Source organism: Cetorhinus maximus, chromosome 21 (assembly GCF_964194155.1).
Source record: "Cetorhinus maximus chromosome 21, sCetMax3.hap1.1, whole genome shotgun sequence".
Lineage (NCBI taxonomy): Eukaryota > Metazoa > Chordata > Chondrichthyes > Lamniformes > Cetorhinidae > Cetorhinus > Cetorhinus maximus.
Window position 1 is genome coordinate 25918795 of NC_135899.1, and position 24864 is coordinate 25943658.

Consider the following 24864-nt stretch of genomic DNA (forward strand, 5'->3'; position numbering starts at 1 on the left):
GGCGTTAAACCAAGGCCCCTTCTGCCCTCTCAGGTGGATGTAAAAGATTGCCTGGTACTATTTTGAAGAAGAACAGGGGCATTCTCCTCAGTTTCGTGGTCAATATTTAGCCCTCGGCCAATATTACTGAAAGAGAAAGGATTACCTGGTCATCATCACATTGCTGTTTGTGGGATCTTGCTGTGTGCAAAACATTTCCTACATTAGAACACTGGCTACATGTTAAAAAGCACATTATTGGCTGTAAAGCACTTAGGACATCCTGAGGTTGTGAAAGATGCTATAGAAATTCAAGACTTTTCATAATCCCTAGTCCTTTTTAAGGGACAGATTGGCACCATTTTAACTGTTAACAACAGCTTTCAGCGTCTGGGCCAACTGGGTGTGAACTCCAACTTTGGCATGAAGCCGGCAGCCTGTATTGCACCCCATCTAACTTCAATGGTGAAGAAAGGCAGTGGTGTCATGGTAATGTCACTGGGTCCAGACGCCCAGGCTAATGCTCTGGGGGCACAGGTTCAAATCCCACCATGCCAGCTGGTGGAACATAAAATTCAATGAATTAATAAAACCTGGAATTGCAAGCTCTTCTCTGTAATGGTGACCATGAAACTAATACTGTCAGAGCTGCTGAGTTTTTCCAGCATTTTCTGTTTTTGTTTCAGTTTTCCAGCATTCGCAGTATTTTGCTTTTAACTATCATATTGATTGTCATTTAAAAATCCATCTGATTCACTAATGCCCTATAGGGAGGGAAATCTGCCATCCCTACCTGGTCTGGCCTACATGTGACTGCAGACCCACAGCAATGTGGTTGAGTCTTAACTGCCCTCTGAAATGGCAGTTCAGAGTCAACCACTCAGTTCAAGGGCAATTCGGGATGGGCAACAAATGCTGGCCTTGCCCAGCAACACCCACTGAAAAACAAAATTCATGGTGTAAAACTGGCTGCTTATTGACTATCACTTATTTAGCACTGCTCCAGCAGATCAATTTCACTCCTGATGTCTCGAACAACAGGCCAAGCTCCATCAGTGCAGCCCCTCGCTATGACTCCCCTGACAATACAGCACTCCCTTAGTGCTGTCCTTCTGACAGTGCAGCACTCTGTCATTACTGCAGCTCCGACAGTGCAATGCTGCTTCAGTACTGTCCCTCTGACAGTGCAGCCCTCCATCAGTACTGTCAACAGCACTGTGGGTGTACCTACACAACATGGACTGCAGCAGTTCAAGAAGGCAGCTCAGTACTGCTCCCCTGACAATACTGCACTCCTTCAGTTCTGCCCCTCTGACAGTGCACCATGCCCTCAGTCCTGCTCCCCACATTGCAGCACTTCCACAGTACTGTCCCTTTGATGGTGCAGCATTCCCTCAGTACTGACCATCTGACAGTGCAGCATTCCCTCAGTACTGACCCTCTGACAGTGCAGCATTCCCTCAGAACTGACCCTCTGACAGTGCAGCATTCCCTCAGAACTGACCCTCTGACAGTGCAGCATTCCCTCAGAACTGACCCTCTGACAGTGCAGCATTCCCTCAGAACTGACCCTCTGACAGTGCAGCATTCCCTCAGAACTGACCCTCTGACAGTGCAGCATTCCCTCAGAACTGACCCTCTGACAGTGCAGCATTCCCTCAGAACTGACCCTCTGACAGTGCAGCATTCCCTCAGAACTGACCCTCTGACAGTGCAGCATTCCCTCAGAACTGACCCTCTGACAGTGCAGCATTCCCTCAGAACTGACCCTCTGACAGTGCAGCATTCCCTCAGAACTGACCCTCTGACAGTGCAGCATTCCCTCAGAACTGACCCTCTGACAGTGCAGCATTCCCTCAGAACTGACCCTCTGACAGTGCAGCATTCCCTCAGAACTGACCCTCTGACAGTGCAGCATTCCCTCAGTACTGACCCTCTGACAGTGTAGTACTCCATCAATACTGTCAACAACACTGTGGATGTACTTACATCACATGGACTGCAGCAGTTCAAGAAGGCAGCTCAGTACAGCACTCCTTCAGTACTACCCCTCTGACAGTGCAGCATGCCCTCAGTCCTGCCCCCCACAGTGCAGAATTCCCTCAGTACTGACCCTCTGACAGTGCAGCATTCCCTCAGTAGTGACCCTCTGACAGTGCAGCACTCCCTCGGTACTGATTCTCTGTTAGTATAGTGCCTTCTCCCAGTATTGTGCTACCAACAGTGCAGCACTCCCTCACTGGTGACCCTCCAATTGTGCAGCACTTCCTCAGTTCTATACCACCGACAGTGAAGTACAGCCTCAGTAATGGTCGCCTGACATCTCTCCCTCAGGTCTGCAACTGTCGTATCAGCCCGGATTCTGGGCTCGTAGCCTGTAGAATCAGAGGGGTGACTGACAATTAACCACGACTATCCAAATCCATTTACTTAATGTCCCCTTAGATATGCATAACATTAACATTTAATCTGCAATGTTTATGTCATTTAGATTCATCAGTCAAGGAAGCTCAATAAATAATTAAAATGAACAGTTGCTTTATCTTGCCCCATGGATGATGAACAGCCTTCATTTTAGTATGTAATAGTCCACATCGAGTAGAAACAGCTACTAATTAATTGCCAATTGAATGTCCTATAAATCACAGCCAGTATCAGATGACGTGATCAAAGAGGTTGATTGAGTTGATGAAGAGAATCTACTTCCTCTCATGAGGCAAGTCCAGAACAAGGGGCTAGAACCTTAAAATTAGAGCCAGGCCATTTTTGAAAGCACTTCTTCACACAAAGGATGGTGGAAATCTGGAACTTTGTCTCTCCCCAAAAAAAAGGCTGGCGAGGCGAGGGGTGGGGTGGGGTGGGTCAATTAAAAATTTCAAAGCTAGAATGGATTTGTTTTTGATGAGGATATCAAGGGACCTGGAGGCAAGGCGGTTAAAACACAGGTCAGCCATTATGTGATTGTGTGGCGGGAACAGGTCTGAGGGGCTGAAGGGCAGTGGGATCAGCCTCCGAGGACACGTTCAGCTTCCACTGGTTTAGTTGCGCTTGTCTTGAGGTGCCCGTTCTGCCTGTTTCAGGAAGGACCTTGCTGCTTCCTGGATGGGTGTCAGTTGACAATGTTTGAAACGCAGGTCCCTTTAAGAGTAAACCAGGACAAGTTTCAGAGTGAATTGAGAGCAGGTGATGCTCATTGAAGCCTGTACTTAAGAGCTGCTTTTTCGCCCCTCTCCATAGTCGGGGTGTTGGCTTTTGGATCCGGAAAGGAAGAACGGAAACTGGTATTTGTACAGAATTATAACAACAACAATAAAACAGTTGTGATTCACACAGACTGTTTTCTGCTGCTTGACTCAGTCAATGGATATTTGCCTATTAGACATTGGTGTCTCACCTGTTCTCAAGGCTGCTGGTTGAAGTGGCAGCCTGTGTGGGATGACAGCGGAACACCAGAGGGTGAGTTCCAGGGGAGGATTTTAATTCCCGCTGCCCACTCTTGCTTCACGGAGCATAGGGGTGCAGGGCGGTGGGTGTTAAAATCGCCTCATGGTTTCAGATTGTACATGGTCAAGCAAGCGTACACCCTGTCAGGTTCATGCCCTCTCTGACCCCGGAACCGCTCACGGGTGCTGAGTCCAAGTCGTACCCACCTGCCCTTGCACTACTCGCAGATCAGATACAGGGACAGGTGCAGCAATGCGCGCACGCTTAGTCTCATTCACAAGAAGTGTGCTGTCAATTGGTTTAACAATTGAATGTGTTGTGAAAGGCTTCAGTTTACACCTTTTATTGGGGTTAAATTGCCAGCGTACCAAATCAGACCCAGTAAAGTTGTAACGACATCTTTACAAACAGCTGAATTTTTTTTCTTCCTCGCCCCCATCTCCAATATTTTTTAACAGCTATTCAAACACCTCAAAGTGAATGTAAAATAAAAACACATTCATCTTGCTTTTTCTCTCCAGCTTAGCTGGCAGTGGTCTACTCAAGATTAATCACAAAATCTTAGAGCGATACAGGAGAGGAGGAGGCTATTCAATCCATCATGCCTCTTTCGCACCAATACCTTTATTGTCTCCAGTCATAGTCACTCCATCAGTATAATATGTAGCCAGTATTGGCACAGGTACGATGAAATGAATGGCCCTTTTCCATATGGTAATTTTTGTAATCATGACTCCCTGCTGTTCCATGAGAACTTCGTTGCTTGTTTTAAAATGGGATCTTTCATGGCCCACTTGAGAGGGCTGTTTAATGTCCCACCTGAAAGACGACGCCTCTAACAGTGTAGCACCCCCTTATTCCTGCCCCTCCGACAATGCAACTCTCCCTCAGTATTGACCATCTGAGAGTGAGAGGCATTCCCTCTACTGCCTCTCCACAGTGCAGCTCTTCCTCAGTATTGACCATCTGAGAGTGAGCGGCACTCCCTCTACTGCCCCTCCACAGTGCAGCTCTTCCTCGGTATTGAGCATCTGACAGTGCAGCACTCCCTCACTGTTGACTGACTGACAGTGCAGCATTCCCTCACTACTGCCCCTCCACAGTGCAGCTCCTCAGTATTGACCTTCTTACTAAGGCTCCTTAGACAGCATCTTCCAAACCCACAACCTCTACCATCTAGAAGGACAATGGCAGCAGATAGATGGGAACACCACCACCTGCAAGTTCCCCTCCAAATCACTCACCATCCTGACTTGGAAATGTATCGCCGTTCCTTCACTGTCGCTGAGTCAAAATCCAGGAACTCCCTCCCTAACAGCACTGTGGATGTACCTACACCACATAGACTGCAGCAGTTCAAGAAGGCAACTCACCACCATCTTCTCAAAGGCAACTAGGGATGGGCAATAAATGCTGGCCTAGCCAACGACACCCAGATCCCATGACCGAATAAAAAAAAATCTGACAGTGCAGTATTCTCTTACTACTGCCCCCCTGACAGTGCAGCTTTTCATCAGTATTGACCATCTGACAGTGCAGCACTCCCTCAGTATTGACCCGCTGACAGCGTAGCACTCCCTCAGTGCAGACTCTCTGGCAGTGCAGCACTCCCTCAGTACTGACTCTCTGACAGTGCAGCATTCTCTCAGTACTGACCCTCTGACAGTGCAGCACTTCCTCAATTCTATACGTCTGATAGTGCAGCACTCCATCATAGCTGCCCCACTGCCAGTACAGCATTCCCTGAACACTGCCCCCTTGATCATGCAGTGCTCCCTCAGTACTGCACTGGAGTGTCAGCCTAGATTGTGCACTGAAGTCTCTAGAGCAACGCACAAACCCACAACTCTCTGAAACGTTCTGTCATTTGACACCATAAGGAGAGTCTCTAATTTCCTCAAGACTCGAGTGCGATGCTGGAGTCAGGCCAATTGGGACTGAGCACACAGGTGCTGGGCCCTAGAATCTGAAGCTGACCAGCAACAGCGTCTCAGTAACCTTGCCCAAAGCTAACACCGACTTCCTTCCCTCCCTTATGAACCAGTTCCTGTTTTTCTTGTTCCGCAAGTGCCGACCTGCCTGGCTGCTTTTCCACTCAACGTGTGTGAGCTTCTACAGAGATCGCTTGTGAACCTGGGGCCAGGGATAAGTCTTTCAACAGCACTCGAGCTGCCTGACTAAACTCTGCCGTCAATGTGGGTCTTGCAGCAGAATTCCTGCCTACCTCAGTTGGTCTGGTGTGAGCGAAAAGCAGAAAGCCCTCAAATCAGGTTTAAAAGAAAAGGTTAATTCCAGGGGATTTGTGCCTGTCTGGTTTTAGCTGCAGCGAGCTTCAGTCAGTTGTGTTTAGAAGACAGTGGATTCACTGGGTTGGTGGAGGCTGTTACCTGACTTACGTGGCAACAGGCCTGGAGCCCCGGGGCAAGCCTCAGGAGTTGATGGATATTAGTTTTTGGCTTCGCGATACATGAGGAGCATGCTTGCATGACCAGTGCCTATGGAAGAGGACGAGGTCAACCTCAGGATCTGCGGCTTATTTGGAATCCGAAGGGACTCGAGAGGATATGGTGGGATGCGGACACGGTGGTACTGCGACTTGGACTTGGTAGGTAAGCAAAGGTGACCGGTCAGGGTCTTGCTCGTATAGGTTGGGTGTCAGTAGCATTTCCTTTGTGGAGTCGGCCATGCCTCAGTGGGGTCGCACTCACCCCTGAGTCCTCACTTCGGAATCTGAGCACAAAATCAGACTAACACTTCCAATGCACTACCGAAGGAGCACTGCAATGTCAGATGGGTAATACTGCTTTGCTGCAGAAGGGCCAGTACTGAGAGAGTGCTGCATTGTTGGAGGGGAAGACTGAGGGACTGTTGCACTGACAGAGAAGCAGTACTAAAGGAGTATTACATTATCAGAGGGCAGAGCTGAGGGAGTGCTGCACTCAGATGGACAGTACTGAGGGAGTGCTGCACTTTTGGAGCGGCAGTACTGACGAGTGCTGCATTGTCCAAACACAGTACTGAGCAAGTGCTGTACTGGCAGAGGGGCAGTACTATGGGTGTGTTGCACTGTCAGAGGGTCAATACTAGAAGAGTACTGCACTGTTGGAGGAGCAGCACTGAGGGAGTGCTGTGCTATTGGAGGGGCAGAATTGATGGAGTGCTGCACTGTCAGCCGGCAAGTACTGAAGAAGTATTTCTCTGTTGGATGTGCATTCTTTCAGATGAGACATTAAACCAAGTCTGCCCTCTCATGTGGATGTAAAAGATCCCATGGCATGAGTGAAAGAAGAGCATACAAGTTAAATCCGTAGTACTGACCAATATTATCCCTCAATTTACATCACAAAAACAGATGATTGGCTTAATAACTCACTGCTGTTTGCTGTTTGCAATTGGCTGCTGTGATTTCTACAATGGTCACTACACTTCAAAAAGTAATACATTGGCTGTAAAGCACTTTGGGACCTCCTGCTGTTGTGAAAGGCGTCATGCAAATACAGGTATTTTTGTTCATTTCATGCTTTTTTATGAAGCAGGGTGAGGGACTTCAGTTAATGTGGAAAGACTGGAGAAGCTGGGATTGTTCTCCTTAAAGCAAAGAAGGTTAAGGGATTATTTAATGGAGCTGTTCAAAATCATGAATGGTTTTTGATAAACAAGGGGAAACTGTTTCCAGTGGCAGGAGGGTGGGCAAATGGAGGGCACAAAGTTAAGGTGATTGGCAAAATAACCAGAGGGAAGATGAGGATAATTTGTTTTTACGCAGTGGCAGCAGTGTGTACCATCTACAAGATGCACTGCAGGAACTCTCCAAGGCTCCTTAGACAGCACCTTCCAAACCCACGACTGCTACCATCTAGAAGGACAAGGGCAGCAGAAGCATGGAAACACCACCACCTGGAAGTTCCCCTCCAAGTCACTTACTATCCTGACTTGGAAATATATCACCGTTCCTTCACTGTCGCTGGGTCAACATCCTGGAACTCCCTCCCTAACAGCACTGTGGATGTACCTACTCCCACAGGGACTGCAGCGGTTCAAGAAGGCAGCTCACCACCACCTTCTCAAGGGCAGTGAGGGATGGGCAATAAATGCTAGCCCAGCCAGCGAACTGAATAGAAGTAAAAGCCAGAGCAGCACTCAGGTCGCAAGACAGCAAGCAACCTCGGTGGGCCTCAGTGCACAGGAGATGCATTGTGACCAGGGGCTTCCCGTCTGAGCCGGAAATGTGGCCACATAGAGGGCAGGTGCCAACATGATTGGATTCAGTTGTGATGCCTCAAGTTGGCTGGACAGCCTTCTGACACTCACTCCTGGTATTTCAGCCTCAGTACCAAAGGCCTACAGCGTCCTTTTGACAAAACAACACCTAAGAGGAAGTGGAATGGTTTGAGAATGTTGTATATTCGGTATGAACAATGTCATGACATGTTGTACGATATAAGTTTGTGTAATGTGCATCTTATGTGTATGGAACATTAGCTATGGCTCAGTTGGTAGCACTCTGGTCTCTGAGTCAGAAAGCGTGGTGGGTTCAAGTCCCACTCCAGGACTCGAGCACAAAAAAATCCTAGGCTGACACTCTCAGTGCAGTACCGAGGGATTGCTGCACTGTCATAAGTGCTTGTATTTTGGAAGAGACGTTAAAACAAGGCCCCGTCTGCCCTCTCAGGTGGGCCACTATTTTGGAAGAGCAGGTGAGTTCTCCCTGGTCCTGGCCAATATTTATCCCTCAGTCAACATCACATCCAAAAAAAGGCACAAAAGCAAAATGCTGCGGACGCTGGAAATCTGATAATGAAAGCAAAAAATGCTGGAAATACTCAGCAGATAATCTGTGGAGAGAAACAGAGTTGACAGTTCAGATCGAGGTGACCTTTCTTCTGAACAGGAACAGATGGATCTGTTCACACCCACGTTGCTGCTCGTGTGAGCTTGCTGTGCGCAAATTGGCTGCTAAATTTCTGACATCACATCAGTCACTTTAAAAGTGCTGTACTTCATTGGATGTAAAGCGCTTTTGGCCCCTCATGAAAAGTGCAGCTAAATGCAAGCCCTTCTTTCAAGGTCCAACAGAATTGTAGTCAGTATATATATGTTTAGTAGCAACAGCATCAGCCTCTACTATATGTGAACAGGGTGAGTGGATCCCTCCTGGCCTGAGGAGTTCTGTTGGACAATTAATCAGCTAAAAACGCAGGGAATCCCTCTGTTGTTTGTTGACTGCTGTCTCTGTAACACTGCTGACTAACCGGCAGTGATCACGCCCTTTGCTGTATCACAGAATGCAAAGAGTTACTTGTTAAGGCAATTACTCAGCTAATCAGTCATCGGGGGCAGGCTTCTGACCTTCCCTAGTAAAAAAATGTATATTTATTTGGGTACACTGTAGATTCTGTTGCCATGACGACAGCCACAGCTATGTGGGAGACAATGTCAGGTAAATTCCAATTACCACTTCCCATGCAGCACCCAGTATATGAAGCTTTTCCATCACCCAGCTAGAGCAGATCATTTGTAGAATTGCAGAAACCTACAGCACAGAAGGAGGCCATTCAGCCTGTCATGTCGGTGCAGGCTCTTTGAAAGATCGGTCGTACTGAGTTCCATGCCCCTGTATTTTTTTTGTCCGTAACCCTATAAGTTCCTCATCCTTGAGTGCTGTTCGACTCCCATTTGAAATGATTTATGGTTTAAAACAATTCAGCTTCCACCTCCTTTTCAGGCAGAGCATTTCCAGATCTTGACAACTTCCTTGAGTGGCAACGTTTCTCCTCACCTCCCCTCTCGATTTTTCTGTCAGAGGCTCCTGAACCTATAAGGCCTTCTAGTTATTCACCCACTCACCAGGGGATCAGCCCTTAACTGCTTTATCGAAACCTCCCTTCACCTGGAAAACCTAACATAAGAGATCAGAGCAGGAGGAGTAGGCCATTCAGCCCCTCGAGCCTGCTCTGCCATTCAATAAGATAATGGCTGATCCGATTGTGGCCTTAATTCCACTTTGCTGCCTGCCCGTATAACATTTGACTCTCTCATCAATCAAAAATCTGTCTAACTCAGCCTTGAATATATTCAATGACACCAGCCTCCACTGCTCTGTGGGGAAGAAAATTATGATGATTAAGGATTGTCTGAGAGAAGAAATTCCTCCTTAACCCTGTCTTAAATGGGAGGCCTTTTATTTTGAAACTGTGCCCCTGAGTTCCAGATTCCCCCATGAGGGGAAACATACCGACACATGGGAACACCAGCACCTGGAAGTTCCCCTCCAAGCCACTCACCATCCTGACTTGGAAATATATCACCGTTCCTTCACTGTCACTGTCAAAATCCTGGAACTCCCTCTCTAACAGCACTGTGGGTGTACCTACACCACATGGGCTGCAGCGGTTCTAGAAGGCAGCTCACCACCACCTTCTCAAGGGCAATTATGGATGGGCAATAAATGCCAAGCCAGCGATGCCCACATCTCATGAAAGAATATAAAAAATATTTCACATACTTGTGTTTTCGAAAATTGTGATATCAGACCCAATAATCAACTCAAAGACTATCGGTCAGTGGTTCTCCCCTTGCTTTTCTACAGGGCTGAAACTTAGTCAACTTATAGACATCATGTCAAGGCCTTAAAAACAGCATCAATGCTGTCTTCGAAGGATCTTGTGAAACAAGTGCGAGGACAAAAAGAATAAGCTTGGGCATCCTCCAAGCCACAGATATGCCAAATGTAGAGGCCGTGATAATCTCACATCAGCTGAGGTGGGTGGGACATGTTGTCAGAAAGCCCAATTCAAGACTTTCCAAAAAAGTGCTCCAGTCAGGGCTATGCCAGAGAGGCTGCTCACATGGAGAGCAAAGGAAACATTTCAAAGACGACCTCAAAGCCTCCACGAAGTTCTGCTCCATTAGGATCAACACGTGGGAAGCAGATCACCAACCGTGGCCAATTATTAAAAATGGTGCCAAGACCTTCCAATCAACAAGAGCAGCCACTGAGAGGGGATGGTGAGAGAGGCGGAAAGAGAGGGCAGTTGCTCGAACCAACAATCTTCCACCATCTCTACCAGCTGATAGCCGGTGGCCTCACTATGGGAGAGCCTGTAAGGCTAGGATAGGCCTCGTAAGCCATCCGCAAACCCACAGCCATCACTGATATCTCACTTAAACCCAGCCATTCGTAAACAAGAATCATCCTTGGCATGACGAATCGCCAACAGTGATGGGCCTGGTTAGCAACCAGTGGCTCAGAAGACGTGCTTAAAAGAAAAAAGCTCCTCCATTTGACTGTTTCTCATAGCTTTGCTCTGCGATGGTGCGTGAGAGCAGGCAGCAGCCATGAGGCTTGTGGTTTCCTGTCATTGGTGGCGTTTGCTCCAGGCCTGGTGTAGCAAAAAGCCTGTGGTGGAATTTCTGGGCTGTGGTCTCCGACAGATGTCCAGACTGTGGCACTCCTTACCCTAGGCCCTAGCTCAATCCTCTCTCCTGCAGTCCACCAAGAGTTGAAAGCTCCTACCTTGATGCCTGATCCCCCACCTCCTGATTTGTTTTCCTCACTACCTGCTCCAGTCAGCCTTGACCCTGGAGGTGGTTGGGGGTGGGGAGGGGGGGGGGGGTGACCTCAACCCCTAGACCTGGCCTTTCCCCCTAGGTACCTCAATGCAGCTCACACCCAATTTAAATATTGCTGCACCTTCAATGTGCTTTGCACTTTTAGATTCCTCGTACCTTCAACTGGGTAGATTGGAAAGGAAGGGGTTAAACAGGCAGGCCGGTGAGTTGGAAAATATGTTACTCACGAGATAAGTAATACATTAAGCTCCTGTTTTTTTTTTATTCATTCACGGGATGTGGGCTTCACTGGCTGGGCCAGCATTTACTGCCCATTCCTAGTTGCCCTGGAGAAGGTGGTGGTGAGCTGCATTAAAATAAACTAGATAGCCTGATAAGCAGCGAGAGGGAGAGGGAGAGGTTGCATCAAGGGGAAAGAGAGAGAGAGCGAGTCAAAGGAGACATTAGAAAGAGTTTTAAGGGGATAAGAGCACCAAGGAAAGAGAGAGAGAGAAAGCAAGTCAAAAGAGAAATAAAAAGAGTTTTAAGAAGGTAAGACGGAGAGAGAGAGAATGGGAGAGAAATAGAGGGAGAAATTAGGAGAGAGAGTGAGGGAGAAATTAAGAGAGAGAGAGAGACAATGGGAGATAAATAGAGAGGGGGAGATCCTGCTGAGACAGGCTCTGTCTGTCTCCGAGCAGTTTGAGAGAATTTGATCACACACTCGCTCCCTCCGCTGTTTGGGCCATCCCATTGGCTCGGTCTCACACTCCCAAAGTTTGGGTGAATCAGGCCCTTGTGAGTGTGTGTGTGTTTTTTCATACACTCGGAGCACAGATGTTGGGGAAGGAAACGGTGTTGGCAGCAGCTGGATTTGAATATCGAGCAGTGAGTCCAGTTTGGAGGAGAGGCAGCTGTGCACCTTGGACTGTGTGTGTCTGGACTGTCTTGGATTGGTGGAGGAAGGGGTCCTCCGGGCTGCCGGGTCGAGCCAGGCTTCCTCTGTGCACGACTGAGTGAGTGCGGCCGGGACTCTCGCAGTGTGTTCTGCTGGAGATGAAGACACGGTGGTATTACCATTTGCCCAGGGTATGTATCGTGCGATGTGACTTTTGTACTTAACAAGCGACTGAATTCACTAGCCGCTGCAGCGTATCAGTCAATCCTGGTTCGCATAACGAGATTTCACCAGAGTGAGCCACTCACTCGAGAGTGTATGTATATGTATGCAGTGCGATCTGCACTCGGCACATTAAGGACGGGTACAATTTAACCTGAAAACGCACAACTGCGATTTAACCTGTGAACACTACGATGTAACACACTGCAAACACTACAGTACAACTCGGACACACACACACAGACTCTGAACATTGCAATCCGGGCACAAACAAATGTACGACATAACTCGGGTAACAAATACCATAAACATTGCGATGCAAACGCAGTATACACACAGTGAACAACACCACAATGTAACCTGCGCGCACATTACAGTAAAACTACGATGTAACCCGAGCACACGCATGGTGAGCACTAGGATGTAACTGGATAAATGCAATGTAGACATTATGAATGGGTATGCACACTATAAGCACTACAATATAACCTGGGCACACATGGTGAACATTACGATGTAACTGGGTACACACCATGACAATATAATGCGGGCATGTACACCGTAAGTACTGCGATGTAACCGGGTACCTGCACCAAGAACACTCATAAACTGTGAACACCACGATGTAACCCAGTACACGCACTTTGAACTCTGCGATGTAACCCAGTGCACACACACACTGTCAACACTGCGTTGTAACCTGGGCACACACTATATGCACTACAATATAACCAGGGCACACACACTGAATACTACGACGTAACTGGGAACACACCATGAACACAACAATGTAACCTGGGCATGTACTGCGATGTAACCGGGTACATACCCCGTGAACACTAACTTGGACACACAAACTGTGATGTAGTCCAATACACACTCTGAACTCTGATGTAACCCAGTACACACGCATACTGTGAACACTGCTGTGTAATCCAAGTACACAGACTCTATGATATAATCTGGGTACACAAACAGTGCGTGCTACTATGATTCAATCTGGGTGCACAAATCGTGATTACCACAATGTAACCCGGACACACGCACACACACACTGACCGCTACAATGTAACCTGCATGGGCACACCGTGGTAGATGTAATTTAATATAGAGAACTGTGTGAGGTAATGCATTTTGGCAGAAGGGATAGGGAGAGGCAAAATAGACTTAATGGCACAGTTGAGCGGGTGCAGAGGAAATTTACCAGAATGGTTCTCGGGATGAGGGAATTTAGTTACAGAGTTAGGTTGGAGAAGCTGGGGTTGTTCTCCTTGGAGCAAAGGAGATTGAGGGGAGATTTGATAAGAGGTGTACAAGATTATGACAGGTTTAGATAAGGTAGACAAAGAAAAGCTGTCCCCATTAAATTGATGATACAAGTTCTAGGAGCCTCAGATTTAGAGTTTTAGGCAAGAGGATGTAAGTATGACTGTATGGCTCAATGGCATTGAGAGCACTATGATGTAACAACAGCAGAACAACATATTTATATAGCATCTCTAACATAAAGCATCCCTAGGGTCTTTACAGGCGTATTATAGGACAAAATATGACACTGAGCCACATAAGGTGATATTAGGCCAAATGACCACCAGCTTGGTCAAAGAGGTTGGTTTTAAAGAGTGTCTTAAAGGAGGAAAGTGAGGTAGAGAGGAAATTCCAGAATCTAGGCAGCTGGGGGCATAGTACCAATGGTGGAGCGATTAAAATCAGAGGTGCTCAAGAGGCCAGAATGAGAGAGGCACAGATATTTCAGTGGAGATTGTAAGGCTGGCAGGAATTACAGTGATAAAGAGGGGCGCAGCCATGCAGAGATTTGAAAACAAGGATGAGAATTCTAAAATCAAGACGTTTCTTGACTGGGAGCCAATGTGGATCAGCAGATGCAGGGATAATAGGTGAATGCGGATACAAGTTAAGACATGGGAAACAGAGTTTTGGATGACATCAAGTTTATGGAAGATGGAATGTGGGAGGTTGGCCAGGAGTGCATTGGAATGGTCAAGTCTGGAAGTAATGAAGGTGTGGAAGTGGGTTTCAGCAGCACATGAGCTGAGACAGGGGTGAAGTTGGGTGATGTTATGGAGGTGGAAGTAGGCCATCTTAGCTATGGTGCAAGTATGTGGTTGGAAGCTCATCTCAGGGTAAATATGAGACTAAGGTTGTGAACAGGCTGGTTTATTATAGTCTGTAACATAAGAAGAGCAGGAGTAGACAATTCAGCCCCTCGAGCCTGCCCCACCATTCATTACGATCATGGCTGATCTAATTTTGGCCTCAACTCCAATTTCCCATCCTCTCCCCATAACCTTTCAACCCGTTACTAATTAAAAATATGTCTATCTCCTCCTTAAATTTATTCAGCATCCCAGCATCCACTGCACTCTGAGGTAGTGAATTCCACAGATTCATGACCCTTTGAGAAAAGTAATTCCTCCTCATCTCTGATTTAAATCTACCACCCCTTAGCCTAAAACTATGGCCTCTCATTCTAGAATGCCCCACAAGGGGAAACATTTGCTCCACATTTACTTTGTCTATCCACCTTAGCGTCTTATATACCTCAATTAGATCTCCTCTCATCCTTCTAAACTCTAACGAGTATAGGCCTAAACTGCTCAATCTCTCCTCATAAGACAAGCCCCGCATCTCTGGAATCAATCTAGTGAACCTCCTCTGAACTGCCTCCAGTGCAACTGCATCCTTCCTCAAGTAAGGGGACCAAACTGTGCACAGTACTCCAGGCGCGGTCTCACCAATGCCTTGTACAGTTGCAACAACACATCCCTATTTTTGTACTCTATTCCTTTAGCAATAAATGCCAAAATTCCATTTGCCTTCCTTATTATCTGCTGTACCTGCATACTAGCTTTCAGCGATTCACGCACAAGGACACCCATATCCCTCTGCACTGAAGCATTCTGAAGTTTCTCTCCATTTAAATAATAAGTCGCCTTTTTATTCTTCTGACCAAAATGGATAACCTCGCACTTGTCCACGTTAAACTCCATCTGCCAAATTTTGGCCCATTCACCAAACCTGTTCATATCCATTTGTAAATTTCTTATTTCTTTCTTGCAACTTACTTTCCCACCTATTTTGGTGTAATCTGCAAATTTAGCTATAGTACCTTCTATCCCTGAATCCAAGTCATTAATATAGATTGTAAATAGTTGTGGCCCAAGGACCGAACCCTGTGGCACCCCACTAGTTACAGCTTGCCATCCAGAAAAAGACCCATTTATCCCGACTCTCTGGTTTTTGTTGGTTAGCTAATCCTCTATCCAAGCTAATATATTACCCTTAACTCCATGTGATCTTATCTTGTGTATTAATCTTTTGTGCGGCACCTTATCAAAGGCCTTCTGGAAGTCCAGGTATACTACAGCTACAGGATCCCCATTATCCACTTTGCTTGTCATATCTTCAAAGAACTCTAGCAAATTAGTCAAACACGATTTACTCTTCATAAAACCATGCTGACTCTGATGGATTGCATTTTGACTTTCCAAATGCCCCATTACCACTTCCTTAATAATGGATTCCAACAATTTCCCAACAATAGATGTTAAACTAATTGATGTATAGTTTAATACTTTCTGCCTCCCCCCTCCTGCCCCACATTTTGAATAAGGGCAATATATTAGCATTTTTCCAATCCACTGGAACCTTTCCAGAATCCAGGGAATTTTGGAATATTATAGCCAAGGAGACCAGGGAGAGGGATGGATTTGGTAGCTAGAAAACGGGGTTTAAAATGGGGACCAAAAACAATAGCTTCAGCCTTCCCAATATTTAATTGGAGGAAATTTCTGCTCATTCAATACTGGCTGTCAGATAAGCAGTCTGATAAGTTAGCATGCACACCACCGTAATAATTAACTTATAACCCAGGCACACCATGAACATTACATTGTAACTGAGTACACACTGTACACGCATGATGTATTCAGGGACACATCATGAATGCTATGATTTAACTTGGGTACACACACTGTGAACACCACTATGTACCCACACACACAGAACAAAACACTACTGTGTAATCTGGGGACATACTGCAAACAGTACAAAGTAACCCAGGCACACACACACCATGAACACTGTGAACACCGTGAGGTAATTGGGTGCACACACAATGAACACTACGCTATAACTGGGTAGGCACTCCGTGAATACTACAATGTAACCTGGGTAAACAGAGTACACATTACAATATAATCCGGACACATATGCTATGAACACCACAATGTAACCTGGCAACACACATTGAGCAATGAAATATAACCCAGGTGCACATGTTGGACTGCTTTTCTTTTCTATTTTGTTTTGTTATTTTTGACATGACAACCACAGAATCATATCTTTAGCTTTAACAAGTTCATGTTACACAATCCAGCATGAGGCACTCAGTCAAATCATACGACATATTTCTAGATAGTTATTTATAAGATTCTTTACTATTGAATTCATGATTCACTGTAAGAACTTGGACATCATGCTTCACTGTTCTAACCTTACTACAGCAAACACACCATGATGTAACCTCAGCACGATGATGTAAGCGGACACACACGCTGTGTACACTAGGATGTAACCCAGGAACATATTATGTGAACACAACAATGTAACTCAGGTACACATTCAGAGATTGCTGCAGTGTAACCTAAGCACACATGCATCATGAGCACTTTGATGTAACTGAGTATAGCATAATACAATGTAACCGGGCGCGTACACCATAAAACTAAAATGTAACATAGGTAATGTTAATTAACCATATTGTACGAGGGATCACAGGTATCTCTTTCTGTTGGCGAGAGAGAGAGAGAAGTAGTTTTATAGCTTGAAGGACACTATTCTGCATCAAGCACGGGGCAAGGAGGCAGCTCTCCAAAAACTACCCGTGCCATTGGCATCATTCTGCACCACATTCTAGCCATCTAGCTAACTGAGCTAACCAACCCCATAACATAAGTACACACAATGTAATCACTATGGCGCATCCTGGATACACATACCATACTAATGTTCAGTGTGTAACTAGGTACACATGCCACAATATAACTGGGCATGCTGACTGTGAATAGTACGATGTACCTAGACACACACACCATGAGCTCTATAATGTAATTAGGCACGCATGTTTTGTGATACTTGCGCTGTGATTGAACCCAGATATATTCATTCTGTTTAACTCAGGCATATAATCTTGTGACAGTGGGGGCAGAGGACAGTTGTTTTGAGATTGTAAAATGATTCTTTTCTGTCAGTCTTGCACCCTCCCTGAACAGGCAAATAATTACATAATACTTTGGCACAGGTGAACTTTATAGCACAAGCTCACTTATGTCAAGGTGAACTGTGTCCACTTCCTGTACAGACAAGGTATATCACACTGGGTTCACTTCTTATACAGGTGAACGACAGTTGAATGCTTCACCTCCTGTACAGGCGAACTATATCACATCGAGTTCACTTCTTGGGCAGGTGAACTACAGTTGAATGCTTCACCTCCTGTAGAGGCAAACTATATCACATCGAGTTCACTTCTTGTACAAGTGAACTACAGTTGAATGCTTCACCTCCTGTAGAGGCAAACTATATCACATCGAGTTCACTTCTTGTACAGGTGAACTACAGTTGAATGCTTCACCTCCTGTACAGGTGAACTATATCACATCAAGTTCACTTCTTGTACAGGTGAACTACAGCTGAATGCCTTCACTTCCTATACAAGCATGAATAAATGGCTTCAGCCACAGAGCTGGCAACCATTTTTTTTAATTGGAAGAATTCAAATGGACAGTAATGCTTAGAGGTACATAGGAGCAGGGCATTCAGCCCCTCCAGCCTGTCCCGCCAATCAGTCAAATCATGTTGTCTTAGAATTAATTTATGATATTTTCGGAAAGCCTGGTCAGAAAATGGATGTGTGTTATCACTGAACACTGCTATAACTTGACTCAGGTCCTCACTAGATTAATCCAGGGGCTGCATTGTTGATCTCTATTGTTCGGTCATCTTTCCTGTGAAACACTCTCAGATGTTTTACTGCATTAAAGAGTCTATATAAATACAAGTTGTTATTGTTGGCTCAGATGGAATGAGTTTGTGAAGTGCCACTTTCATGTGGGAAATGGTAATTGTGGGGTGTGTTTGTCTGAGTTTGGGATCGAGGCATGTTGCAGCAGGACTCCTAAACCAAAATTGTTCAAGAGATGAAGACCAAATTTTTAATGTGGCTCTGGAATGCAGCATCTGAAAGGGTGGTGGAAGTAGGTTCAATGATAATATTCAAAAGAAAATGTTATAAATACTTGAGGAAAAATTTGCAGCCCAATGGGGAAAAGCAGGGGAGTGGGATTAATTGGACAGCTCTTTCAAAGAGCCAGCACAGTCACGATGGGCCAAATGGCCTCCTCCTTTCCAAGAGTTGTTTGAACAGGGAGGGGTCGGAAAGGAAGGAATGGGAATTCTGCTGATGTCGTGCCAGCATGATGGGACAATCCTGGAGGATACTCGCTCCCATTGACTCTTTACAGCCATGTTGTGATGGGCTGAGTCACCTCCTCTGTGCTGTACTCTTTCATGATCTCTGTGCCAAGAATGGAGATGATATGGGCTTTATAACAGGCTGTGTTCACAAGGTGGAGCCAACAGTTCATTTGTGGGTTTTTACATCCATTTTATAGGTGTATGTTTGTGTTTGGGGCAGGCGAGTGTGGGGGGATGATGGTGGTGGGGGGAGAGTTGGGTGTCACACCTGAACATCTATCCCTGAGCTGAGCTTCCAACCTAAATTCATGACATCACTAAGGCTCCTTATTTCTACCTCCGTGACATTCACCTTGTCTCATCTGCTGCTGAAACCCTCGTTCATGCCTTCATTACCTCTAGACTTGACTATCCCAACACGCTCCTGGCTCATCACCCAAGTCCTATCCTCCGTAAACTCGGTCATCTGAAACTCTGCTGCCCGTGCCCGAGCTTGCACCAAGTCCCGTTCCCCTGTCACCCACTGTGCGCGCTGACCTACATTGGCTCCCGGTCAAGCAACACCTTGATTTTAAAATTCCCATCCTCGTTTTCAAATCCCTCCCTGGTCTCACCCCCTCTGTAATCTCCTCCAGCTCCACAAGCCTCAGAGATACCTTCACTCCTCTAATTCTGGCCTCTTGGTCATCTTTTATTTTCATTGCTGCATCTTAGGTGGTCTTCAGCTACCTGGGGCCCTAAACCTCTCCACCTCTCTACTTCGCCCTCCTCCTTTAAGATACTCCTAAAAAAAAACACCCTCTTTCTTTGACCAAGCTTTTGGTCCTCTGATCTGACATCTCCTTATGTGGCTCAGTGTCATATTTTCTTTTATAATTTTCCTGTGGAGCCTCTTGGGGCATTGTATAATGTTAAAGACGCTGTATATGTGTAAGTTTTTGTGGTGAGAGTAATTTATCTCCCTCTTCCAGTCGCCGCAGTGCCTCAGCGAGGAGACAGTGGACGGGGCCGTTTATTCAGTGACGCAGCGGCAAGTGCAACTCCAGCAGGCAGCGAGCAAAGGGCAGCAATGGCTGGGGGTAAGGACCATTCTTCTGAGCTTTCAGGAGGCCACAGGTAGCCACGCAAGCAGGGCGTTGATCCGGGCCCACACAGGTTATCTGTTTGGCCTCAGGCAGGTGCTGCTCAAAACGGAGCCGCCCCACACTCCATTTGGCAGAACAATCGACCAGAATTAGAATGGGTTGGCACAGCAGCACCCATTAGGCAAACTACATTGACGGCTTCAGCCCCCGAGGCGCTAGACTGGCTGATCAATGAAGCAATAAAGGGCCCTGCGACCTCCGAAAACAAGTTGCCTTCCATTTATTTACAGCACAAATACAATTGGCCCAACTGCTCAGTGCTGTGTTTCAGCTTCACACAACTCTCCTCCCGCCCAACTTCATCTCATCACATGGATATATCCTCTTAGAACCATGGAAAAGTTACAGCACAGAAGGAGGCCATTCGGCCCATCTTGTCCATGCCAGCCCGATGACACCCAGGTGCCCTTTCTAAACCCACCTTCCTGCACCCGGCCCATAGCCCTGCAGCTTACAGCACTTTAGGTATAGATCCAGGTATTTTTTAAAAGAGTTTAAAGTTTTTGCCTCCACCCTTCTCCCTTATGTGTTTTTCTAGATTCCCTTTAAATGCACCCATACTGTTTGCTCTAAGCACTCCCTGTGGCAGCGAGATCTACTTCCCCAGACATGGGTAAATAAAGATGCTTCACTGCAGCTCAGGCCCAAGGAGGGCTCTGCATTTGTGGCCACCCCTCACCGAGTGCCCAGCCATAATGTTGACACGGAAGCCTCAGACGAGAGAGAGAGAGAGAGAGACTGCTGAAAATTGCTACCAACAGAAGTTTCTGTCAGTAGTCCTGAAGGAAGAGTAGCGGGAGGCCCCACGGTATCTCAACATTCACTGACTTCAGACGAGCAGCAATCACTTGGGATCCTCAGGGAGGCGATTGATGGAACTGCCCAAAGAAATGGCATCATTGGCCAAAAAGTGGCCACTTGGGGCACGGGAGTGTTGGTAGTTCGATGTGTCTGGAGCATCCAGAGATCCCTGAAATTTATCTTGTATTTTTAACCAACCATTTCTTCTTCTGAAAGAATCAGCCTTATTTCACTTCACACTGGCTCTCGGTCTGGCACTGCCTCAGGTTTAAAATTCTCCACCTTAGTTTCCAAATCCCTCCATGGCCTCACTCCTCCCTGCTCCTGTTAAATCCTCCAGCCCACAGCCCTCTGAGATATCATTGAAGGTGGCCGGACAGGTTGAGAAAGCGGCAAATAAAGCAGACGGGATCGTTGGGCTTTATAAACAGAGGCATCAAGCACAAAAATGAGGAAGTTATGAAAAACCTTTATAAAGCCCTGGTCCGGCCTCAGCTGCAATTTTGTGTCTGGTTCTTGGCACCGCACTTCAGGAAGGATGTGAAGGCATCAGAAGAGGCAGCAGAAAAGATTCATGCGAATGGTTTTCAGGGTGAGGAACTTCAGTTACGTGGTTAGACTAGAGAAACTGGAGAAGCTTAGAGAAGGGATGGTCAAAAGATATTTGATTGCGGCATTCAAAATCACGACAGGTCTGGACTAAGTAAATGGGGGAAAAACTGTTCCCGTTGGCGGAATGCCAGACTGCTCTGATTTAAGGTGACTGGCCAAGAATCAACAGGGACAGGAGGGTGAGCTATTTTTATGCAGCGGGTGGTAAGGATCTGGAATGCACTAGCTGAGTGAGTGATGGAGGCAGATTCAATCAATGCCGCCAAAAGAGAATTGGACAACTATTTGAATAGAAAAATTTTCTGGGAAAATTGGCGGGTGAGTGGAACGGGGTGAATTGTGCTTGCAGGGAGCTGGCATGGGCAGGACGGGCAGGATGGGCTCCTGCTCTGGTATAAACCCTATGATTGTATGATATCTGCACTCATCTAGTTCTGGCCCCTTGAGTGCCCCTGATTTTATTCGCTCCACTATTGCTGGCTGTGCTTTCAGTTGCCTGGGCCTTAAGCTTTGAAATTCTCCTCTTGACATTCAGTGGCATTACTGCCGCTAAATACTATCACTGTCAGCAACCTGGGGATATCATTGACCAGAAACTGAACTGGAACAGCCATATAAATACTGTAGCCACAAGGGCAGGTCAGAGACTGGGAATTCTGTGGTGAGTAACCTACTTCCTGACTCCCCAAAGCCTGTCCACCATCCACAGGGCACAAGTCAGGAGTGTGATGGGATACTCCCCACTTGCTTGGATGAGTGCAGCTCCAACAACACTCAAGAAGCTTGACAACATCCAGGACAGAGCTTGTTTGCACGCTTGATTGACACCCCATCCACAAACATTCACTCCTTCCACCACTGAGGCACAGTAGCAGCAGTGTGTACCATCTGCAAGATGCACTGCAGCAACTCACCAATGTTCTTTCGATAGCATCTTCCAAACCTGTGACCACTACCATCTAGAAGGACAAGGACAGCAGATAGATGGGAACACCACCACCTGCAAGTTCCCCTCCAAGTCACACACCATCCCGACTTGGAAATATGTCGCCGTTCCTTCACTGTCACTGGGCTGAAATCCTGGAACTCCCTTCCTAATAGCACTGTGGGTGTAGCTACATCACATAGACTGCAGGGGTTCAAGAAGGTAGCTCATCACCATCTTCTCAAGGGCAATTAGGGATGGGCAATAAACACTGCTCAAGCCAGTGAAGCCCACATCCGATGAATGAACATAAAAGAAAACTTCCTTCCCTAAACTTGTCTGTTGCTCTACCTATCTTACACCTCTCCAGATATCTCCTTATGTAGCTTGGTGTGAAATTGAGAATCACTCCTGTGAAAGTGCCTTGTGATATCCCTTGTCCAAGTCACTCACCATCCTGACTTGGAAATATATTGCCGTTCCTTCACTGTCACTAGGTCAAAATTCTGGAACTCCCTCCCTAACAGCATTGTGGGTGTACCTACACCACATGAACTGCAGCGGTTCAAGAAGGCAGCTCACCACCATCTTATCGAGGGAAATTAGGGATGGGCAATAAATGCGGTCCAAGCCAGTGAATCTCACATCCTGTGAATGAATAATAAAAAAAAATTTACTATGTCAGGGACACTATAGAAATTTAGTTGTTTTTGATAGAACACAGACATAATAAATATTCTTCTAGATATATTATCAGAGCAAGCTGGAAATACTCAGCTAGTCTGGTATCATCTGTGGAGAGAGATAAAATAAAGTTCTATGTGTCTTGCAGACTTTTTAAAAATGCTCTCATTCATAAGAAAATATCCACCATATTTGCATACCTTTAACTACATAATCCCTTATAAAAACAAACATTTCATTCAAGTGCTTAATCCTTATCAAAAAAACATTTAATTCAACGTCTTAATCCCTTATAAAAATAAACATTTGAATTCATGGTCCCACTTCAAAGAGTATATTACCACTTATAGCTGTCAATCAAACTGTGAAGTGGCAGATAGCCCACTGTAATAATGGAATATTGTGAAATTAGTCAGTCCATAATGGAAGCCCTTAGGCTTATGCCAACAGACCATGTGAAATAGCAAGCAATGTTTCATTTAATATAGTTATTTCAAAGATTCTAAGGGCTGGAGTTTTAAATACCTTGGCAGCTTGACAGCTGCTTTTGACAACTTTCCTGACAGTTCCAATGAGTTTGTGCAATTTTTACGCACATTCATGTCCACGTTTAATAACCCCGAAGGGCAGCTTACCTCTCCCAAAGGTGTCCTGGGACCATATCCAAAGGGATACCCTCCCTCTGCAAAAGGGTATTCCACCTCTCCAAAGGACTCCGCAAAGTTTAGACCTGCTCCTGCCAGGTTTAATCTGCACATTTTCCACTCCTGACTAATAAAAATCAGACATGACTTGAGGCAGCTGCTGTTTTATATGGGCGGCTGCCTCCGTGAAGCACACATGGCAAATCCCAACCCGGCCCCATCCCTGCCCCCGCAAAAATGGCAGCTGCTGCGTTCGGGGGTGGGAATCCTGGATTTCAGTCGCCTCCACCATTTTCACAATGTTGCAAAATTCCAGGCCAACATTTCAGATCAATGACCTTTCGTCAGAACTAAAAGGTGAGAGACAGAACAGGTTCTATGCAATTTTGAAGATAAGCAAAGCGGGGGCGGGGGGAGGTTTGGAAAAAGAAAAACAGGAAATGTCTTTGATAGGGTAGAAAGCAGGAGAGATTCACTGCCAAAGAGATGATAGTACAAGGCAAAAGAAGGTGGAAACGGAACCAGTACAGAAAGAGAAAATGGGTCCAGAGGAGGTGTAAATGGCAGCAGGTGAACTATTACCAGCTCCTGCTCTCTGGAAAAAAAGGGGGATGGTGGTTATGGTGTGAAATTGTTGCTCTTGATGGTGAGTGCAGAAGGTTGTAAAGGGTTCTTCCAGAGGAAGCAACGGCTGTTGTTCGACCAGTGCAAACCAGTTAGCTGGGCTTGTCACTGAATGGTCACTGAAATATAAGACCATAAGAAATAGGAGCAGGAGTAGGCTATTCAGCCCCTCGAGCCTGATCTGCCAGTCAATAAAATTATTGTGGCCCTAACTCTACTTTCCTGACCGTGCACCCAGTCGCCACCACCAACACCCCCACCCCCAAAATAACCCTTGACTCCCTTGTCAATAAAAAATCTATCTTACTCAGTCTTGAATATATTCAATGGCCCAGCCTCCACTGTTCTCTGGGGAAGAGAATGCCAAACACTAACAACTCTCTGTGAGAAGAAATTTCTCATCTCTGTCTTAAATGTCTTTAAGCCTTGCGAGCTAGTTTTGAACTCCCTGCTCTCCCCCTCCGCCGAAAGGAAACATCTTTTTAGTGTATACCCCCTCAGAATCTTACACGTTTCAGTAAGATCACCTCTCATTCTTCTAAACTCCAAGGGGTATAGCGCTGCCTGCTCAGCCTTTTCATCATAAGACAATCCCTATATCCCAGGAATCATCCCAGTGAACCTTCCCTGAACTGCTTCCAATACAAGTATGTCCCTCCTTAAGTAAGATGACTAAGACTGTACACAGTAGTCTAGGGGTGGAACTTAACACTGGCAGGATTTTATGGTTGTGCCGAAATCAGTGGGACTTTTGAATGGTTTACGGCCCTGGTGCCCCACCCATGATGGGGCCGTAAAATTCCACCCCAGGTGTGGTCTCACCAATGCCCTGTACTG

At 46.2% G+C, this 24864-nt stretch overlaps 1 protein-coding gene across 7 annotated transcripts in view; it reads left to right on the forward strand.

The window, feature by feature from the left end:
* The window catches only part of LOC144695773 (ral guanine nucleotide dissociation stimulator-like), a 153829-nt gene that overhangs the window by 57620 nt on the left and 71345 nt on the right, over nucleotides 1-24864 (forward strand). For 5 of the 7 annotated variants that reach the window (XM_078566755.1, XM_078566753.1, XM_078566751.1 and 2 more), the window contains exon 2: nucleotides 19564-19671. Coding sequence is in view for 4 of the 7 variants with exons in the window: in XM_078566753.1 (XP_078422879.1) it covers nucleotides 19564-19671 (108 nt within the window). In the remaining 3 variants the exon portion in view is untranslated. Of the gene's footprint in view, nucleotides 1-5361; nucleotides 6029-11363; nucleotides 12064-19563; nucleotides 19672-24864 lie in introns of those variants that run through there. The other 2 variants (XM_078566752.1, XM_078566754.1) reach the window with 2 other exon arrangements.